Genomic DNA, 21480 nt, shown 5'->3' with positions numbered 1-21480 from the left:
CCCCTTTGTCCAGCTATAGGCTGCATGTTGCTGCTAAACACCGCAAATTCCATGTTCAGGTTTACAATAGCACTCAATGTATACATAGGCCTACTTTTGCCTTCAAGCACAACTGCAACGAATGTGAATTTACAATCAACAAATAAGTGGTTGAGAACAGGCTGATGACTTTCAGCTTGAATTTAAGCAAAAGTATGGATAATTACATCCAGTTAATGCTTGAGTATTTTTTCAGTTTGTCAGAAGTATTTGGACAAAGTGTCTCACAGATAAATAGGATAGAATAAAATTGATTAGTCCAGCTATCAGGAAATTGGATACGATCATTTGCCATATTTGGACGAAATTCCGTCCATGGCGAAAATTGTGAGTTTCATCCCAAGCTTGACCTGTTCAGGATTCCTTGCAATGACCTGTTTGTGCCTCATTGCTGGCTTCTAAAAGCATGCGCACAATAATACGCTGGGATGTTTTATCCACAAGTGTGGGGTTATGAAATGTTTTAGCCATTGTGGGTTATTTATATCTGGAATTGACTCAGCAGGTGGGTTGTTTTGCTTTGAATCACGTCGACACACGTGTATGCCCACAAAAAACCTAATTTGCACATACCCATGGCCAGTCCAGATTCTGTCAGGGCACAAACTGAGAATTTATCCTCTTGGCAAGGTAGATCAATGATTCAACGCTATTGAAGTACTGAAAGTTTGACTAAAAACGTATAGCTAGCAATTTAGCTGTATTTTTTTTTCAACCATTCATTGAATCAATGAATGAAACTTGCTCACAATGCCTGTGTTTGAGCTTCCCAGCTAACAACTCGTTTGGTTCGATAGCTTTACCAGCTAATTTGCCTGCAGTTAGCTTGATAGTTAGCCAGATAATTCGCCAATTTAAGGACAATTCCAAGCACAGTTTCCAAACATAAAGTTAGCACATTTTATATGTATGCCAGCTCCCAGTGTGCTAATGTAGGGTAGTAAAACCTCACGTATGCTATTTATCACTTAAATATAACATTGTTTCAAGTAAATTTAATAGGCCCACCACAAATAGATCTTGGTGTGTGTTTTTAGACAATGAAACGGCTAGTGACCTGTAGCGTTGATGTTAGCTAGCAACATCACCATGATCCATCCATGGGACGGCCTTAGAATTAGTCTTACTTTTTGTCTTACTTTTTGGTTTGTTTTCATGGTGTACTGTAGAGTGCAAGATTTGAGAAAAAAACGTCATTAAGTAAACTGCATTTGACTGTTGGACCTTGTTTCTTCTGTACAGCCGTGAAGTAATACATACAATACATTTAAAATAAATTGCGAACATTCATGCACAGTATGAATTAACATACTAAAACAAAGACCATTTTTCTCTAATTATACTTTGTTTAGCTTACATGTAAAATGTAGTTTCAGTTATTGTTTTTTAAGTACTCTCACTTTTATTTTAATTTGTTTAGGACTTTTTTTTTTCAATCTTAATTTTACTTATTTCGTTTTGGTGGGAACTGAAGCCATATTTCCTGCACTCAAGTCTAGCGGATGTATTATACCACCCTTCAGTGGTTTTTGTATTTATTTAAGGAAATTGGAAATATGATAACTATGGGAATGGGATATATTTGGTGGTGCAACCTACAACACAAAAAAAATCTGTCATCATTTTCAGTTCAAGTCAAATCCCTTTCAGACACCAGCTGTGAGCACTCGTGGTGGCTGGTGCCTGCTGTTTACACACACGATGAAAAGGTCTTTTAAATGTCAAAATGTGAGCAGCATGAACACAAGGACTATTTAAGTTTAAATACCAATTCCAATTGAACGAAAAAATGTATCAATCGATTCGTTAATGAAACATGAATTTCAGCTCCTTGTTGACAACAGCAAGTGGTGCAAAAAGTACTGAAACATGAAGCGGTTAGACACGTGCATTTAAAAGTTTACTCAAGGTCAAATTAAGTTGATGAGATTTCTAATGCATTTCAGGTTGTACCTGAAATTTCACCCGAAGACCGAACATCCCAAACGTTTCGAAAGCAATGTACCGGTAATTAGCGCTTTCTGCAGCAGCCCTCCCTCTCGCCGCTAGGGGGAGTCACCGTGTCAGGAATGTGCACACTCGATGGCTCCCACCGACGCCCTTAATCTGCTCGGGACTGGTTGACGGATTGGCAATGGCAAGCGCCGAGGGAAATCTGACAAATGACTCCAAGGTTGATCTGTGAGGCGTCAAGAGCAAACCGTGTGCGCTTTTCTTGACGCGTCGGCGGAAGAAGACTCCTGTGAAGCTTGTCCGTGACTTTGCTGTCGTCTCCTTGACAGTCAAGTCCGCCGCCGCTGCCGCTGCTCTCCGTCGACCGGCCTGTCAGTCACTCGCTCGAATCTCAAACTTGTGGGGAATGTTGAAACCGACACACGGCGCACAGCTGAGGGCGCAAGAAAAGGTAGGCTGCTTTGCACTCCGCACAAATGATTGCCTCGTTAATTAGGCGTGCCGGGATGGGGGTCGGTAGTGACGCCAGTGCGAGCTCAGGTTTGAGGTTACCGTTTAATCAATGTGTCAAATAGGCGCGCAGCCATCGGCAGAACACGTTCCGGCTTGGAACAGCGTAATAACAGGCTGCAGCGAGTGTTTCTGGAGCTCGGAGTGGAGCATTAGTGGCTGCCAACGCACCTGCGAAGAAGCGCTGCTTCGCCCGAGGCTCCGAAGACAACCTTCATCACCGGCCCCTTGTCTGCCTGCCACCCAACCCCTCGGCGCCCCTCCCTCATGGAACTTGTTGAATCGTGGCCTTTTTTTTTTATGACTCATGACAGCTCGTGGCGTGGCCGATGAGAGATTTCACGCAGAACCTCCCGGTTCGTTTTAGATTAGCTGGCATCGTGACTGATTGAGATTGGGGGGGGGGGGGGGGGGGGGGGGGGGGAGAAAGTGCCGAGCCACTGAGCAATGAAAACAGAAAAGTAAGCCCATGCATAATCAACCGCACTTTCTTCTCGTGGTTAAAAGCAGAGAGCAGTTCGAAAATACGACATATGTTTATATATGAGCCACACTCGCCAGACGTAAATGCATTTTGTGCTGCAGCAGTGTGGCTCAAGTGGCCAGCTTTCTCACAAGGGCAGTTTTATGTGCAGGCAAAGAGGCATGGAAAAGAAGACCTTTCCCTTTGAGCTCACAGATTTGCAGTAATTACAGAATCACTTCCATATGTGGCGCTCTGGCTGCCTTCTGGCTGCCCCCACCATCCCTCTCCATTTCCCTCCCTCTCTCTCCTTCTTCTTCTCCTCGTTCGTCCCTCTTACATTTGCCTGCTCCCTTGATTCCTTACTTTTGCTACTTTGATTTCGTTTGGCTTCCCTTCATGCACTCTGACCATTTTTGGGGGGGGGGGGGGTCAAACCACAGCTTCAACAAAGTTTATGGTCACCGGGACATCCTGGCATTTTTGGCAAACGCCCACTGTTTTTGGGGTGATTTAAATTAAGGCCGCTGGCCCAAAATATGCGCGCACCCTGGTCGAGAGAGGCGCGAGCGAGAAGAGCCAGGCGAGACGCGGACAGACGCGCAGAGGGGAAACGCTGAAAATAGGCAAATATGACAAAGGAGGAAAAGGCAAAGAATGGGAGCCGAGCAAAGAATTTGCGAGGCAGGAGCAGAGCGTGAAGGAGGAAAACGAGGCTGAGGGGAAGGGAGGGCTGGAGTAATGCTTTTTGACAGAGGTGGGTTCAAGATGGGTTCATGGTGACATCATGGCGGATTTTGGAGCAAAGTATAGACAGGAGAGACGTTCACCTTTCATTGAACACACATGTTGGGGAACGGGCGAGAGCGCTCATTTGCTGGCACGCACACTGGTAGCTGTGTCCGCAACCTCTCGATGCACCCCCAAATTATGCGCACCCCCACCCCCTTCTCCCCCTGCAGTTTCCAGTGCACCAAAAGAGGCACTTTCTTTCTTCCAAGCTTTGTGCTCGTTTGTTTTTGCTCCTACCTTGTGGTGGAAACCTGCGCTGGCCCTCAGCGCCTGCCGACATTGCTCGTTTGCCACGACTAAGTCGTTTTCCTGTGTGCGCTTCAAGGTAGCTGGACTGTAAATGAGCAGAGTTTGCCAGGCAGGATGAATGAGCGCCTTGATTTCTGCGGATGTGCCTTTCATTCTGCGAGCGAGCGAGCACGCTGGCTCTCTCCCGGCCGTCCCCGGCCTGTCTCGGGGGCGCGACCAAACTTGACATGACATCAATCTGAACACGGGCAAACGCTGATGTCAATGCAGGCATCTTGTTTCTGATTAAAACCTGCTGCCACCACTCCCGTCATAGCCCCCCGCTCTCGAACGCCCGCCTCCATCAATCCCGCCTTTGCTTTGGCTCCCTGTCCCATTTCGCGACGCTTTCTCACACGCTCGCTGTCGCATCGGTCGTCTTTTTCAAGCTTTTCCTCCGTACAACCAGCTGACCCTCCCTCCCTCCCTTTCTTGCGTCCTCTGTCATCACTCTTTGCTCTTCCCTCTCCTGCCGATGCTCCTTTTGCTCCGCCGGCAAGCCCCAGGCCTGGGCTACATTGCTCGGTGAATGCAAATATGTTGAATCTTAAGTGGAAACACACGAGTGGCTCTTATGAATATTTCATACCTTCATAAACACATCCAGAGGAGCTGCAGAGCTTGGCGCCTAACAACAGCCGCGTTTGCCGGATGACTTCCTGCGAGGAATCGAGCTCCCCGCACTCAACTTTGAGCCGCGCGAGCGCGTCGGTGTTGGGTTTGATGCGCGGGCGGCGCGTTGTGATGTCACCGCTTGGAAGTTAATGACACGCCAGTGGCGGGGGCCAAGAGGCCATGTTTCCAGTGATGCCCAGAGAGCCAGATAGCGGCCTGATCCGTCTTCATTATCCGCCATGCCGCAGCCTCCCAGACACAATGATCATAAATCTCCGCCTGAAGCACACTTCACTGACACTGAAACACAAACACTAGTAACCTCTGACCCTCTCTCCGCTACTGCCTGCGCACGCTCATCCATGCTGCAGACACCAAGTGCGCGCACGCACGCACGATTCCCTCCCTCTGTCACAATTTAATAAGGGCCGCGGCCCGGCCTGCACGCCGACACCATCCTCAAGCACTTGACTGCGCGTTCAGTCGCTTCTGTGTGCTTTCAGTCAGCTCGGTGCGATCACTTGAAATTCACATCACTCCAACGACTAATACAGTTAGTCTTTAAAGGTCCCGTGGAGGTATTTACCTTCTTGTTTCACGTTGCGCAACTGCTGATTTAGCACTGCTATATAAACAGCTGAGGGATTTCGTTTAGCTTCCGTGGCCTCATAAGCAACACATGAATCAAATGGAAACGAGATAAGGATCTGCCGAGGTGCCGTTTGCAGAGTGGCTCGGATGGGCGCTTCCTGAATAGTAGATTTCTGGAAAAAAAAAAAAAAAAGAGAAAGGAAAGCAGCGGCGGGCGCCTCTGACTGCTTATTCAGTCATTTACACATGTGAGCTCATCCGCTGCACATTAAACATGTATGAAAGAACGAGCATACGTTAGTCCAGTCTTTGCCGACGTTTATTGAGCCACGCTACCCGTTTTCCATTTGAACAATCCGACCCGACAAAACGTCACAAAAAGGACGTCGACAGAAACAATGATCTTGTCTCCATTTACCCACAAATGTATACTTAGTCGCTGTGGAATGTGGCCGTGTTGAATTGAACGCAAAACTGAAATAATCCCGTGTGACTTCTTCTGTTGTACAACCCCAATGCCGCTGAAGTTAGGACGTTGTGTAAAATGTGAATAAAAACAGAATACTTGATTGAATACGCTACAAAGACGTGATATTTAATGCTCAAACTGATAAACGTTTTTTTGCAAATAATCACGAACTTTGAATTCTGTGGCTACGACGCGTTCCAAAAAAATGCGACAGGTGGCAAAAAAAAAAAAAGACGGAGAAAGTTGAGGAATGCTCATCAAACACCTTTTTGGAAACTCTGAACAGGCCACTTTGGAGCTGGTGGTTGCCATGATTGGGTATAAAAGGGCTACATTCTTAAAGTTTTAAATGAAGTCATTGGATTTTTCTTCTTGAAAGGGGTAAATAATCTATTAAAATCCGATTTTTTTTTTCATAGATCTGTGAGCTCTTGGTGTGATTTATGTGGGGACAACATGACTGAGTGGCATCTTATTGCACGAGGCTTTACAAGTCATGCATAAATTGATGATTTTTAAAACGCTCCACACTTCACACTACTTAATAGAATGAGAATAACTTGTTTGTAGACCACTGGTAATTCAAGTGTAGTACAATTTTTTTTCCCCCTAAATAGTTTCAATTTCCATTTTTTCCATGGCAGTCAATTCGCAACCCACTGGTGGTTTAGATTTAACAGTTGATGGAGTTTAGAGATTAAGATCAAGAGGTCCCAGTTTAGCAAATAAATATATGATTTCAGGCGCAATAAAAGCAACCCTAAACAAAAGCGTTCCTCATTCATTCCATGAACTGTCATCTTTTGTCATGATCGCCACACACTTTTTACTAGTGCTGGACAATATGGAAAAAGATGTTCTATCACGATATCGGCCATTATATATCGTGATAATAATATACCACGATATATTTTCAGGTAATCAATAAAAAATAACAGACATACAACACACTATGACGGCTCAAATTTTCCCACTTTATTTTGAAGGGACATTAAACAGACCCGTATCAAATGAGAAATGCATCCAGGAGTGCGGCTATATCAAATTATCAAATGTAAGCAGAAGCAGAGTAGCCGACATATTTTTGCACAAATGTAGGTATCAATCTAACTAAGAAGCATAACAATTGTTTCTGACAGAAATTGATTGAAAAAGATAAAATGATGAGCTTTGCTGTAATGCAATTTTGAGAACATTTTGCAGATCTCAAAAGTTAAAATCAAAACTCTGTACTGTATTGTGACAACAAAAGACATTTTGAGCGCTAATGGGGAACACATTTTAAGAAATCGGGCTCTAGTGTTAATAAATGAATGCTTTAACGTGATAATAGTCGCTCTTATTGGAACTCTTAACTTAAAGTATGTTCCCTGTAAAAGAAAGCCAGTCAGATGACTTTACAGAATAGATGCACGTCATGGCGCATGGTCAGGACGCTACCACTTGTGCCTCAATCGGAGCCAGGAAAAAAACCTGCATTATGATTCACTTCCCCGTAATGTCGTTCAGTCTGCTACCTGCTGGCAGCGGTGTGGCATAAGATTGATCAATGGAAGCTCTTTGCACACCAAATCAAGCTGTATCTGACGAACTAATGATATGCAGTCTGCTGTAGATGATAAGTGACAGTGACACAATAGTAGAAAAAGTGACACCATCAGATGGAATCTATCACCTTTGCGATGTATATATCGTCAGCTCTACTTTCTCCTACCTATCGCAACACATACTCTACATACTGTACACATACTCTGTTTGAGTGTGAGGTGCCCTAAACGTCTTCCTCATAATCGACGTGACAAACCATGATCTTAACGTAACTTTATCCTCTACTCAAAAGCTGTGTCGATCTCAAATCCAAAGCGGTGCCGCTACCGAGATCTGTTCGTCGTCGCAGCGATTTACAACGCTGAATTTCACCGCCGAGCTGGGCGGGACCCTGTTCCAGCCGACGTGTTGAAAACCTCCTTGACAGACAGATAACGTCGATGTCAGCAAACGCACGGATTCCGCTTGACAAATGGAAACGTTCACGACAGCCAGGGAGTTAAAGACACATTTGTAATCATCCACCGCCACTATTGACTGTAAAGGCCCAAGGCAGATGAAACAGACATGATAGCACAAAGACTCTGAAATCTGAGTGGACAAAAAAAAAAAAAGTCTAACATCCACATACGCCGACTGGAAGCAGTGCGGCCAAGAGAGATGCTACAAAGGCAACAGAATAAAGGAATACTATGTCATGGAAAACGTTATGATCATTTTGCTTGTAAAGGTGAAGTCAGTGCTCGTGATAGTGACAAGGCCAGCAGAGAAGGCCTTGCTGTCCCTCACCGCTCCCCAATTGACATTGTCAACGGTCCACAGGTTAGCATTCCTTGGCTAAAAAACGAGTTGCCAGGTTGCATAGTTGTTGCTGAGCCAGACAGGCTTTCCAGCCAAGTCATTAACCAATCAAAAGGCCTTTTTCAACGGGTAAAGACGTTTGCGGTGATCCGGCATCCTTTAAAAAAAAAAATGTTTCGCTACGGCAGACATTACATTTAGCACCTCTGGTTGGAGCTCCCCATTGTGGCTGCGTCCCTGTGGCCATCGGGAGGCATACGGATTTTGGCTGTGAATGGTGGCAGAGTTCCCACCGCTGCCCGACAGTGGCAAGAAGAATGCTTCTTTTTCTTTTTTTTTTTTTTTTTAAATTGGCTTGCACTCTGGGAAAAGTTGACCTGTGCTTACTAAAGGTTCCTGTCGAGGTGCCGGTTAAGGTGTGTCTTCTCCTCCCTCCTAGTGGTGAGGTGGGTGCTCCTCGCAAGCAAAACAAGTTGAGAAACATTACATTCAGAAAAGCAAAGCACACGCCCAGAACCACAAACACATAAACAGATCTGAAACATATGATCTCATATGGCTAAGAGGGGCACGCTCAGGGGCACACCCAAAGTTGTCGCTGCTGCACTCTGCCATCAAACACAACTTCCCCTCAAACTGTCGCGCTGCCATTTTCACTCGAAGCCGTTCACTTTCGCAAAAAGCCACCTCGAGCTTGAAGACATTTGCACAATGTTTGGCAGGATGTGGACAGATGTTGTATATCCCCAAAAATGCTTTGAAAGCCAAATTCTGGCTTCAATTTCTTCTCAATAAGAGCAGAATGCTTTCAGTTGGACTTCCCCATTACGGTCCCAGAGTTTCTTTAGTGTTGAGTCACATCTGCCCCTGCTACGCTCTTGATGGTAGCGATTTAGGGTAAACGTTATATTGCCACAATAAAAGCAGGTAGGCGTAAAATGTGCCTTGCGTTTTGATGAAGGGAATCGCTCTGGGCCGGAGTCAAAGCGTCTTCGACGCCATCTGCGTGAGGTGAAAACACGACAAGGCAGACCATCGGCGGTGCTTCGGCTACTGTCGCTTTTTTAGCGAAGAGCTGCAAACTGACTGATTGCGATGCTGAACGACAGCGCGGCTCTCCTTTTCAACGGGCACAAATTGCTAGCAGGTAAACAACTCGGTGGCTGAGCAGATGAAGGAAAGAAAACGCTCAGCCGAGAGACAAAGGCGAGAGCGAATTAAAAACAGAAATTCTTTGGGTCCTTCTTTTTTCCCCCTGCAGGCATTTTGTGGCTTGTGAAAAAAAATGTGCTGTATATTTGAAGTGTTGGGTCACATGAACAAGGATGGCGTTATGAATCAGGGAGTATAATTATTTCCTAGCGGGTGAGAGAGTGAGTGTTTGAAGAGAGGAGTGAAAGAGTGATTTCGAAGGAGGAGGAGAAAGTCCAACGAGCGAGAGAGCGAGAGAGAGAGAGAGAGAGAGAGAGAGAGAGAGAGAGAGAGAGAGGTTGGCTGCTGCCCTGCTGGTGCTGTCAGAAGGACTCTGATGAACGCGCACACATCTTGTCTCCCTTTTTCTTTTTTCCCCCTCCAGGCTAGCTGGGCTCATCGGACCCTTCCCTCAAGTCATTCATCCGTTTGCCTGCCTCGTCCGCTCCAGAATTGGTGAGTTCACACGCAAAAAGTTTGGAAAGTCTGAAATCTTGTGCCCGTGTTTATTTTTCTTTTCCCTCAGCCTGCCTTTGTTAGCAGCAAGATTGTTTTTTTTTTTTTTTTTTTTTTCCAGCAGCAGCAGTGGTTCTTTAATTGAAGACAGAGATACTTTTGCACTTGCCTCAATCAAAGTTGCTCTCCATGAGCAAATGCTAAAACATCCTGGTCGCACACGTTTCTTTGATTAGGCTTCACGGATGAGACAGCACATTACTATGAAAATGTGTGCCTGCATGTTGCTCCACGCACACATGTGCTTATTAGTGGCTCTTACCCAGCGCCTGTGGAGCGCTTTATTATTAGCATATGTGCGTGTGTTGCTGTGTATAGGCCTGCATGTGTTTGATGTCTATTCACCAGAGGAGTCACCAGTCCTCGACCTTTTTTATTATAACAGACATGCTGGAAACTTGGAAAAGGCCCGCATTGTTTTCCACTTTTTTAGTAGCGCAGGCTAATTCCTGCAGAGTGAGTCGTGCGGTGCAGCTCTGCTCTTAGTCCACTTGGAGCTTTCTTCATTGTGTTGCCATAATCGGTGGCCTGTCAGTGAATGGTATCTCCCCATTCTGGCGTATTGCCCCGGTTAACAGGTTCCACTTGTTATCGGCGCGCGTATCAGGGAGATGCGGCGCCTGATGTCACGGCATGTTTTTACTTGTTTCACGCGTCCGCGGAGCTTTCGTGCACTGTTGTCGTATCGCAGCGGCAGCTCACCGGAGCCGCACCTGCCATCTGCAGTTTTATCTCCCCTGGCAGGCCCGACATAAGGGTGGAAGATCATTTAAAAAAAAAAAAAAAAGAGAGCGTAAAGGTAACAGCATGGCTAAGTGTCGATGCGTGCTGAAGTGCGGCAGTTGGGCTCCGAGGAGGGGACGGCTGGCGTGGAAGGCCTTCGCCTCCAAGGTCATCAATGGGGGCCTTGTCGAGGTTCAAAATCACGTTATAGCGTGTTGAGATTTGTACAGATGTGAATTTGGTTGACCAGGAAATCACCTGACAATATTTTGGCGGCCATCTTTCCCTTTTTGAGCCGGGGGTTGTTGATACCTGTAGTTTTGCGGATGGTCGCTTGGACAGGTGTGCCTTTTGTAGGGGAGGGGATGTACAGGGGCGTTCTCCTTCCGCTACAACACTATAATTAACAAGGAAACAATTTGCACATGGTTATTTTTACAGGTGTGCTTGTGTCTATTTGCATGCTCGGAGCATTTACCAAGACGTCTGTTAGCACTTTGTTGTGTGTTTTGCGCGTGTTTGTTTGGGTCCGCTTTGTGTTGCTGTGGTTCCCGGGGCTACAATCAGACATGGAAGTCGTCTTCATACAGACCAAGGGTTGTTTTCTCTCTGAGCTGAGGAATACAAACACCTCCATACTCTCTTGCTCTCTCCCTGGTTGAAAAAGGAGAGGCCGCCTCTTGTTTGTTTCTGTTTTTTTTCCCCGAGTGATTTTCTGCCGCTTCGGTTGCATTTATGCCTGAAAATTGGATTCCGTCATCTGTGTTTTCCTGTTGTGGCGTGTGCGTGTTCTTGTTTTGCTGGACCCGAAGTTGGAGAGTGTGCTTAGTACGCCAGAGTGCTCTACCGCATCATGGAAAGAGAAAATTGTGAGGATGACTTCATCTTTGAAGAAAGTGTTTTATGTCTCGCTGATTTCAAACTCTTTCCACAAGCTTCTCCACTCTGCGACTCAACTTCAGCTTTTTATAGCGGCAAAATGCAAAAGACAATCAAAGAGGCAATTAGGGGTGACACTAACCATTATTTTAATCATCAAATAATCTGTCGAATATTGCGTTAATCAATGTCAATGATTCAAAAAGCAGCACACTATTTCAAATTGACACGGCAGAAAACGCACAAATGTGAATTAATTAGGATTCAGTCATTGGTTTAGTCCGTAGAATGTCCGAAAATGTTGATCATTGTTTTCCAAAGTAAAAGCACGTGTTTGCAAATCTCCCATTTTGAGAAACCCACCCCCTCAAAGATACTCAGCCGTCCTTCGAGGAGGACTACAGAAATCAGAGATTTACTGTTGAGAGGCTGAAATCCCGAATATTTGGGCAATTATTATTTATTATTACTATTATTATAAACAAGGTCTCTACACAATGAATCGATTCTCAAAATAATGGTCCATTCATTTGCTAATTGATTCGTCGTTGCAGCTTTAGAAGCATTGACAAGTCGGGCAACGTGTACAAGTTAGTCAACTAATCGATCAATTTGACTGTGAAGTTTCCTAAATGTATCCGTTGTATTTTGGTTTCCTCTGTAATGATTCTTTTCATGGAGTCCAATTGGCACTCGGGGGTACGAGCTGTTCTTAAAATGTCAAATGATTGCGTCTGAGTGCTACTTTGCTGCATTGTTGCGTGTAAGCAAATACGTGTTTGTGAGACGCCAAGAGCAGGCAGATGTCAAACAAGTTTGAGGTGATGGAATGCAGGTGTGTTTGGACACACCAAGTCGTCTGTCACTGAGTGTCTACGGTGGAGCCATTAGCCACACACTTGTTGAAAGACGCCAAGCTGTCAGCTCAGCGTCCGGCAGTAATGTCTTTCGGCTACCGTTTGCACAGACTAAATGTCGCCGGCACCAGCGTCCAGATCACATAACGCTCACACAACGTCACATTTTGCACTTGATTATAATAAAAAAATAAATAAATAAAACATTTTTAAAAAAGTGCGGGAGAAAAAAAAAAGGACGGTTTTACTGACAGTAATATGACTTCACCTGTGACCCAGAACCTCAAACCTAACCCGGTGTGTTTCCAGTCACTTCTTTTACAAAGTTATGGAACATAAATCACTGCGATGTTGACAATTAGATGACTGTGCCTGGAAGACATGCTTAGCTTTTTGGTGAAAAATGAGCAAGAGTGGGCAAGTCCAAGGTTAAAAAAAAAAAAAAAAAATTACGAATCTGCCAAGGTTTCCTTGCCAAGATACAAGGTACTTTTCGTTTATCTGGAGGCTGTGAAGTCATCTGTTCCACTAAAGGTTTTGACACATTTTTATCTGAAAGAAAAAAAAAACAACCCTCTAAAAATTGCACATTGTAGACTTTTATAGAGTTCAGGATACTCCAAGAAAACCTGTGAAGTCAGTCAAGCTCGCTGGCAAACAAATGAAAAGCAATAAGTCACCTCAACTCGCTCATGGCAGGAAGGAGAGAGTCACAGAAGTTTAAATTCAATGTCAATATCTGCCAAAAAATGAAAATAAAATAAATGTACAACTTTTAACTCCTTCCAAAGTCACACACAATGACTGTACAATAATGCGTTTCGGGGGAGTGGATTATGATCTCATGCTACAAACACAAACATTTGTGTCACCTGTGGCTCAGAAGAACTTGGTGCTGACGGGTTTTTTTTTCAGTTGTGGGCTGGGCATAATCATCAATGAATTGATGGTTAAGAATTCTGTGTAAAATTGTCGAATGACATTGAGTCAAAATGGAGCGCGCGCCGCCGCTTGACTTCGACCGGCACAGCTGATTCCGTCTCAACTAATTTGTGGTCTTAAGACAAACGCGAAGTGGCGTGACCCCCACGCAGACGTCCGCAATGACACAAGTTCTCGGCGCCGTCTTAGTCAGCTCAGTACCGGTCTGGCACCACAACCCGCAGAGATTCTCCAAGCTGTTTCTAGAGCGCTTCACCTCATTCGGCGTGCGGGGGAGCTGGACTCCATCTCAGCTGACATTGGGCGAGAGGTGGGGTGCGCCATGGACTGGTTGCCAGCCAAATGACCATTCACAGTCACATTCATAGTCACGGGCAATCATGACAGTCTTCTGACCTCCCATCAAAAAAAAAAAAAAAGATTCATATTTGATTGTCCATTTTCCAATTGGTGTGTCAAGGAAATTGAGTCAACACCAAGGGCACCGCAACTGTTATTTCCATTTCTGAGGAGGAATACAGCCTGCAGGGGCTGGAGTCTAGCTTTGTCAATGTGACCAGGACAGGCACGGGCGGTGGACAGCACGTACGGAGGAGCAGAGGCAGTTTTTGTCAAGTGGTCAATTTTCTTTTTCCCTTTTTTATTTTTCAAAAATACAAAAACACAAAAAGGGCAAAGTGCAAAAAGTGCATTGGAGGTTTAAAATGGAGTACGGTTCTCCCGCAGTCGCTTTAACGCTATGTTATATTTAGCGGCTTAGTCAATTGGGTAAAATCATTACAGCACCCCAGGTGTAAAGCATTAGCTCGTTAAAACCAAGTTAAAACCCTCCAACACAAAACCATAACCCCAACCTCAAGCAAAGCTAATAAACTAAAGCCTTTATCCCAAACCCAAACCATCTAAACAATAAACCAAATACTAAAAATTTAATAAAAGCCCCAGGGAGCACTGCCACAAGTTCCTCCACATGGAGCAGTCCCAGTGTCTGGTCTGCGGGGAATCTACTGGCCAGACACTGCCACAGGTGTGCTCGTTACAGTTAAGAATAAAACACTTCAAGTGCAGTGCAGCTCAGCATAGCATATCGAGCAATGATTCATTGTGAAAGCTCTGATCTACGGACAGGCAACAGACACGGTTTCCCCTCTTCAAAGTTATCAATCACTTTGTAGTACACATTACACGTCCACCCCCTACAGGAGTGGAGGGCAACAATATCGAATATGACCCCTTTACAAGAGAGCTTCGTGTCGTTTTTAAGAAATGCAGGACGTGTTCACAATGCTCCTACATGCAGTGTTATACATGCAATCATCTCCCACTAATTTATCGTTGTTTGACAATGGCGGAGGTCCTTTTACTGTTGCTCTTGCAATTCTTGGATTTTTTTTTTTTTTTTTTGCCACAACCAAAACTACTCCTCACAACGAGAGAGTGTGGTCGTGTGCAGGCACGTCTGGTCTTGTTGAGCCATCTCTAACTCACTGGCTTGATTCATTTGCTACACGCAGCGTTTGGTCCTGATCAACTCCGTGGATAATCTCAAGCGCAATCATCAGCACCGGCGCACGCTGTGAGGTCGGACACCCTGCTCCAGTGCGGCTGTCCCTGTCAGGGATGGAAAGTCCCCGCACCAGGCCGGCCGGAACCCTCCCGGCGCTCCTCCTCATCACCCGCCTCGCCCGCCTGCTGCCTCCTGTGTGCCCCGCAGGCTCAGGGGAAGTGGGGAGGGCCTGTGTGCCCACTTGGCCCTGGCTAACAGGGGATGAGGTCACTCCAAATTCCCCTCAGCTCGCTTATAGACCCAGACCCGGTGGCGAAGCGAGCCTACCGCAGGACCCCGTCATAAAACGCAAACGACTCTTTAAAAAGCCTCCGGACTGATGCGGCTCATTAAAAAACACTGGCGCCATCTTGTTGGGGTTTTATTAATTCATTATTGTGTTATTTTAAAAGGCTGCCTCTCCGCTCCGCCGTTCTTTCTTTATTAGGCCCTTTTCCTTCTGTGGGTAATTGTGCTAAGTCTGCATTCTCGCCGACGCGTGGCGTCAGTAGCTTAGAACTCCTTTGTATTCATGACTGCAATGCCGGATGACTAGATGGATCGATACACGCTTGTTTACTCCTGAGAGAATACAAAAGCCTCAATCCTACTCGCTTCTCTCGGCACTGGCAGATTTTGCTGCCTTTGAAGAGTGCATGCGGCGGTTACCCAAATGGGCCAAACAGATCCTGCGCACGTTTGGAGTCTGCGTCCCGCACTGTCTGTCTTCTCCCCGCAAAGTCTTCTGCCATCGTTTTTGTTTGTTTGCTCATGACTGAACCCGCCGACCTACAGGGACCCAGCGCGGGCTGTTCTGATGCAGCGATGGGGGGGGTGTGGCTTGGCCATAGGATCCTGATTATGGAGAGGGACTTTAGGCAGCAAAGGGAAATGAAAAACAAAATGGAAAAGAAAGATGGAAGTACGGCTCCGTTGGCAGGATGGGGGTTGGTGCCTATCGACGGCTGCTCCTTCCTGAAACGTGGTCACCCGAGCCTGCCCGGGCCCTGGATGCACATGTGGAACAGTTTACTGTAATGGAACTCTAAATTAGTGGTGGTTTGAAGCTGCCTGCAGCAGTAGGGTGTAATTAACTGGCTCTGTTGAAAGAGAGACAGCGACGGGATTGAGCCAGAGCTCTGGAAAAGATGCGAGGGTGAGAGTTGTGCGTGCGTGTGTGCGTCTTAACGCATGTAGTTTTTTTTTTTCTTTCCGAGTGCTTGATTGCATGTGTTTGTACTATGTATTTCAGACTTTGTGGTAAGAGTCTTGGAAAGCTACCCTCCCTGCCTGTTTTCTCATCAGGGCATGGCGCCGCCTCACAGTGCCCCCCAGTGCCCAGACTTTGCCACTGTTCATCTGTGACTTTTTTTACGATGGCCGCGCTCACGTAATGCGTTCACCAGTTACGCCTTCTTCTCAAGCCCCACCGACCCATTCTCCAATCAAACTCATTTACTTGGTCACCACAATTTCTGTCCTAGTCCTTTTCGTGAAATCCACAAGCCACAGCAGCGCCAAATTCTTGGGCTCCGCTGTTTTTCAAAGCCGCATTTGTAAAAACAAGCTCATCACGCCACCCACTCATAAAGTCACGCACAGGGAGCGGTCTTGCAAAAACATGAAAAAGAAAATGGGGAGGCTTTCCCGGGGCCAAGTAGTAAGACTCGACAGCAGGGCAAGACTGCTTCCTTGTCTGTGCCTACTGTGAGGCGTCCAAGTGACGAGTGGGCTGCGGGAGATTTGAGCCAAAATGACTTTGCGGGCTGAGAGCCTCACCTCAACACAAGCTTGTTGGAAGTGACAGCAGCAGTTAGCAATCAGTGGATCTCATTTTCTCCGCCCTGCACCCCCGCGGCCCCCGTGTCTGGGCCTCAGCGTCAGAGGGAGGCAAGCTGCTGTGCTAGGCTGGCAGCAGGAACAGAGGAGCTCTTTATAGCAGTGTTCTGCTGATTTCAATCATATGGCATAGCCTGGAATCAGTGCACAAGTCTGGAAGCTCTTCAATATTGAAGGAACAAGAGGGCTCTCTCTTCAACCGACCCCCCCCCCCCTCTCCCCACCTCCTGCTTTTCTGTTATAACTTTTTCCAAATGTCTCTCTTATCTTGTTCCCCCTCAATTTTTCTGGATTCTCCTCTGGCTCACTCTTCTTCTCACACGTTTACCTCTTTTAGTTACTCGCTGTCCTCTCCTCCATCACCTCCCCCCCCCAACCATTCCTTTCCTCAAACCTGTTCATATGAAGTTTGCACACCCTCCTGGCTTTACAACTGTGGATAAACTTTTGGCCGTCCCAGAGCGAGCATGCATCAGGGTCTGGGAGTTGACGTGAAGTTAAACATGTTTGCGTTCCTAACAGAAACCACTTATGTCTCATGTTCGTGCCAATCAGATGGATTGATCCTTGTGTTTCATGCGGTGAAATGAGAAATGACAAGTCTGTCTCTCTTTTCTTCCCCAGAAACTGGACGTTTCCACTCAAGAGGAGTCTGTTGTTCCCCCACTAAACACGAGGCCTCCGTCCTTACTCATCCATTCTCCCACATCCTCAGAGCCTTTGGGAGGACACAAAACTTGAGCGGGGATTTCCAGGGGTGACCGCTGCCATCCGCCAGTGGGCCTGCTGGTGCGTGGTCGCCATGGCTACCAACAGGGAACAGCAGGTGGGCCACATGACAGGCTTCCCACCTGCTGTCTACCCCTTCGCCTTCAACTCCATGAGAAGCCACTCCCCCTTTGACCTGCTGGCCAACAGCAGCCTTTTCGGGAGATTCGGTGCCGACCTGCCTAAAGAGATGGCTGCACTCTGTAAGTTCTTGGCATTTGTGTACTGGATGGGTTTGACTTGTCTTCCGTCTCGTGTGTCATGTTCCATTGCAGCCCTGAGTACATACAGTATATGGCCCACATTCACTTGGCCGACTTGCTTTTGACAATTTAGACATTGACCGCAAAGTGGAAAATATGGTTACTGAAATTGCATGTAATTTTGTTGACATGGAACACTTGACAGTCAGCTTGTGTTATAGGACGAATGGTGAAAAAAAAAAAAAAAAAAAAATCTATATATATATATATATATATATATATATATATATATATATATATATATATACATACACAGTGGTACCTCTACTTACAAAATTAATTGGTTCTGGAAGAAATTTCTTATTTCTTAAGTAGAAAATTTTGTAAGTAGAGACGCGTTTTCCATGTAAATGCCTTAATCCGTTCCAAGCTCCCCAATATTCAGACATAAATGTTTTATAAAGCATCAAAATGCATCAAAACATGCAACAAATACATGTTACAATTAGATTATTGCACAATAAATGAGAGGTGTGCATAATGTAACAAAACAAAGAATAGAGTAAAGAATAAAAATGATGGTCGTTTACCTTTTAATTGCTGTCTTCATCGCTTTTTGCCCTCTTTGGTTAATGTTCTCCCTCAGAAGTGGTTTTGTTTTGTAAAGAACTGATTAATAACGTGGCGACTGTCGATACATTACGGTCATATTCTTTGGCGAGATCAACCAAACGCATCCCTTTTTCATACTTTTCTATTATCTCTTGCTTTGTTTGTATGGACAAATAAAACGATTTTCTTCTTTTTTTCTTTTCCTCGTTTCTAATTCACGTAAAACAATCGGAACACTTCATGGCTTATTGACATATTTATCTATCTACCTGTCTATCTACACACATAGACACATACGGTAGAGGTCCCGCTTAGCCAACGGGTTGCCAGGAAGATGCTAGACTAGCCAATGGCAGAGCAGCTATGAGTATGTTGCGTTCAGGAAACTCCGGAGCTGCAAGTCGCAACCCATACTTTTATCTTTCGTATCCTGAAATTTCTTTCATAACAAGAGGCAATATTTTCCTGATGAGGCGTTTCGTAACTTGAAAATATCGTATGAAGAGATGTTTGTAAGTCGAGGTACCACTGTGTGTGTGTGTGTGTGGGTGTGTGTGTGTGTGTATATATATATATATATATATATATATATATATATATATATATATATATATATATATATATATATATATATATATATATATATACACTGTTTATCCCACAGTGAAATCATTAGGAAAAAGTGCACTTTCATCATTTCATCAATAGAGTGGTTACACAGCCCCTTATAGATGTTTGTATATGGTGCGGTTCTGTCTGCAAGTTGGACCTCCGTATGTGTGCAAGTGTGTGCGTTTGAGGCTCGCAGAGCCTTTAAGGCAGGCAGCCCACAAGTCTGCAATTAGAGACAAAACTACATTCTTCCAGTGTGAAGGAATGAGCGCCCCGAGCAGCAACAAATATTCAAGAATATGCAACAAATGTTGAAAGAGGAGCCTCTGACTAATCTGGCTGCTTTTTAAGATTAGCATGAAGATAAATTTAAATCGGAACCAGTCCCCTCTGTTGGCAGGCTGTCATTCAGGCACTTCCTGATCTGTGGTTCTGGGTTGTAGTTTCAAACATGTCCACTGGAGGCACTGCTGTCCTGTGGCATGCCAGGATGGGTTGATGAGGATGTTTGGAAAATGCAGCACAAAGAGGAGTATGTAAGCATTCAAGAGTGTTTTTTTTATGTCAGACCACCCCCCACAAACATGCAGAAGTCACGGTTGTTATATGGTACTTCTTTTTCAAATTTTTTCAACTCAAAGCCGGCGAGTAAGACCCACCTACTGCCTTACTTGTAGTTTGGGATTGCGTTGAGAGAAAAGGATGTCAGAGAAGTAGGGTATCGTTTTGTTAGGGTGTAAAGGTAGAGGTGAAGGTGAGCAACAGTGGTGCGAAGTCTGATCCTTGTGCAGTGTGAAAGGGGTGGTGGAGTGGAGGGGCTATAATGGGTGTGGGTGGCAACAGCTGAGTACCCCCCGCCAAGCCAAACCAATCCTGCCTGTGTGTGCATACCGCAACCCCCCAGCCCAAACCACAGCATGCCTGAGCACCTCTCCAGCCTTTCAGCCATCAATCACTACCTTAACCCCCCCCACCCCGGCCGCCCCCACTTTGCAGACGCTGCCCACCTAATCCTCAAGGTATTTTCACAGAATGCGAGAGAGCGAGAGCACCTGGGGGTGATGGCCCGGTCTGGTGGAATCCAAGAACACACCCTGCTAGGAAAACACACACATGCGCAGAGGCAAAGACACGAGCAGAGACACCCTTCCTTCCCACTCTCTCCCCTGGACTCACACAGCACGTCTTTCATCCACAAACTAAAGCCGACCCCCTCTTGATGCAGAATGAAATCCCAGTGCACTGACAGATGGAGTCTTTTTGGTGTTTCGCAGTGGCATCAAACCAAAACCAAGTATCAAAGCCCAAGCAAGCAAGCACACGCTCCGGCGGTTCAGACGTGACAACTTGTGCTTACGCATCCACGACGCATGGCGGGACCCTCGTTCACAAGGCTGAAGGAGGACCGAGCGAGATCTCCAGCCGGGCTTAAACAAGGCCAAGGTTAAAGTTGAAGTAGGGCTCACTGTGACACTTGGCTTCTATATCGAGCGCGATGACCAACCAGTGTAGTAGTTGGCTCGGCACTTTTTATTACACCTCGGAAAGACCTGTGGTCTGCTCGTAGCTATTATCCATTCTTTTGTTTTTCCATCGCGCTTCGGGTCGCAGGTTACATTGCATTTGGACAACACTAAAAATAACAAATGCACTGTAATATCAAACGCATCCATCCATTTCCTGTAGCCAGCGCTTGTCCCAGTTTGGGTCTCAGGTGAGCTGGAGCCTATCCCGACTGACTTTGGGTGAGGGGCGGCGCTCACCCGGACCGGTCGGCAGCCAATCGCAGGGCACATGTAGACAAACAACCGTTCACAACCACATTCACACTTTTGGACAATTCAGAGTCTTCTCTGATCCTAACGTGCATGTGATTGGATTGTGGGAGGAAGCCGGAGAAAAGCCACGCAAGCAAGGGGGAACACGCAAAATGCACACAGAAAGGTGGGAGATGAAGTGGCAGTTGTGTTAACCGCTCATCAGATTTTAATCATCCTCATTATGAATATGAACTTAGATGTGTCCTAACAACAAAGAAGCTATAATTACTGTTCAAAAACACGTCCCAGCAAGTGAGGGCTGTGGAATAAAAATAATTTTATTTCATGGGTTTTCCCACTAAATTCATCCATCCTAAGACGAGACGGTGTTAGGGCCACAGCGAAAAAAACGCCCACAGAAAATAGTATAAATGATAGAATTTTGGAAAGAAAGTCCAAATTTAGTTATAAGACATTTGATTTTACAAAAATGAAGTTGTGATTTACCAAGCATTAATGTACTTGTGGCAAGACGAGGACTGGTAAGCGTTCACCCATAAATATCAGCCAATGAATGGATGACATTTCAGCGACTGCTCATCACAGACGATTGATTGCCTTTGTGAAGTTCAGACATTCATTTCTTAAAACTAACGGCTTTACTCTGAGAAGAAATACAACGGAAAAACTTTGCTCTGTTTTTTTGTTTTGTTTTGTTTTGTTTTCAGTTTGTACTTGATCGTCCCCGGAAATATACGTGTACAAAAAAAGATATTTCACAAGAAACAATATGACTGTACACACTGGGATGAACAAACCCGACTTGCGCTGCAGTTTTGACCAAAAGACAACATTGTGTCACTTTTGTGGCACTCCATGAAGACGACATGTTCATCGTACGACCGTTGTAGTGACCTGCTGCGAGGAGTCACTCGACTAATATCGCCGCCACTGCTAGCTAAA

At 45.6% G+C, this 21480-nt stretch overlaps 1 protein-coding gene and 1 long non-coding RNA gene across 4 annotated transcripts in view; one reads left to right on the top strand and one right to left on the bottom strand.

Annotated features, from left to right (window-relative positions):
• The first annotated feature begins 2106 nt into the window (after positions 1-2106).
• Positions 2107-21480, top strand: part of rarga (retinoic acid receptor gamma a) — a 48746-nt gene continuing 29372 nt past the window's right edge. The window contains exons 1-3 of one of the 2 annotated variants that reach the window (XM_086038335.1): positions 2107-2443; positions 9646-9716; positions 17187-17533. In XM_086038335.1, the coding sequence (XP_085894461.1) occupies positions 17365-17533 (169 nt within the window). In that variant the 5' untranslated portion in view covers positions 2107-2443; positions 9646-9716; positions 17187-17364. Of the gene's footprint in view, positions 2444-9385; positions 9717-17186; positions 17534-21480 lie in introns of those variants that run through there. The other variant, XM_086038344.1, reaches the window with a different exon arrangement.
• LOC147153961 (uncharacterized) overlaps positions 10279-21480 on the bottom strand; it is a 46359-nt gene continuing 35157 nt past the window's right edge. Inside the window, exons 3-4 of one of the 2 annotated variants that reach the window (XR_015087867.1) lie at positions 10758-10896; positions 10279-10682 (exon numbers count right to left, since the gene is read on the bottom strand). This is a non-coding gene — a long non-coding RNA (uncharacterized LOC147153961). Of the gene's footprint in view, positions 10897-21480 lie in introns of both variants that reach the window. The other variant, XR_015087861.1, reaches the window with a different exon arrangement.

This window comes from Filicampus tigris, chromosome 1 (assembly GCF_054856515.1).
Source record: "Filicampus tigris isolate MCC_2025a chromosome 1, RoL_Ftig_1.0, whole genome shotgun sequence".
In the NCBI taxonomy this organism is placed as follows: Eukaryota; Metazoa; Chordata; class Actinopteri; order Syngnathiformes; family Syngnathidae; genus Filicampus; species Filicampus tigris.
This window is presented reverse-complemented; position numbering and strand designations above follow the sequence as displayed.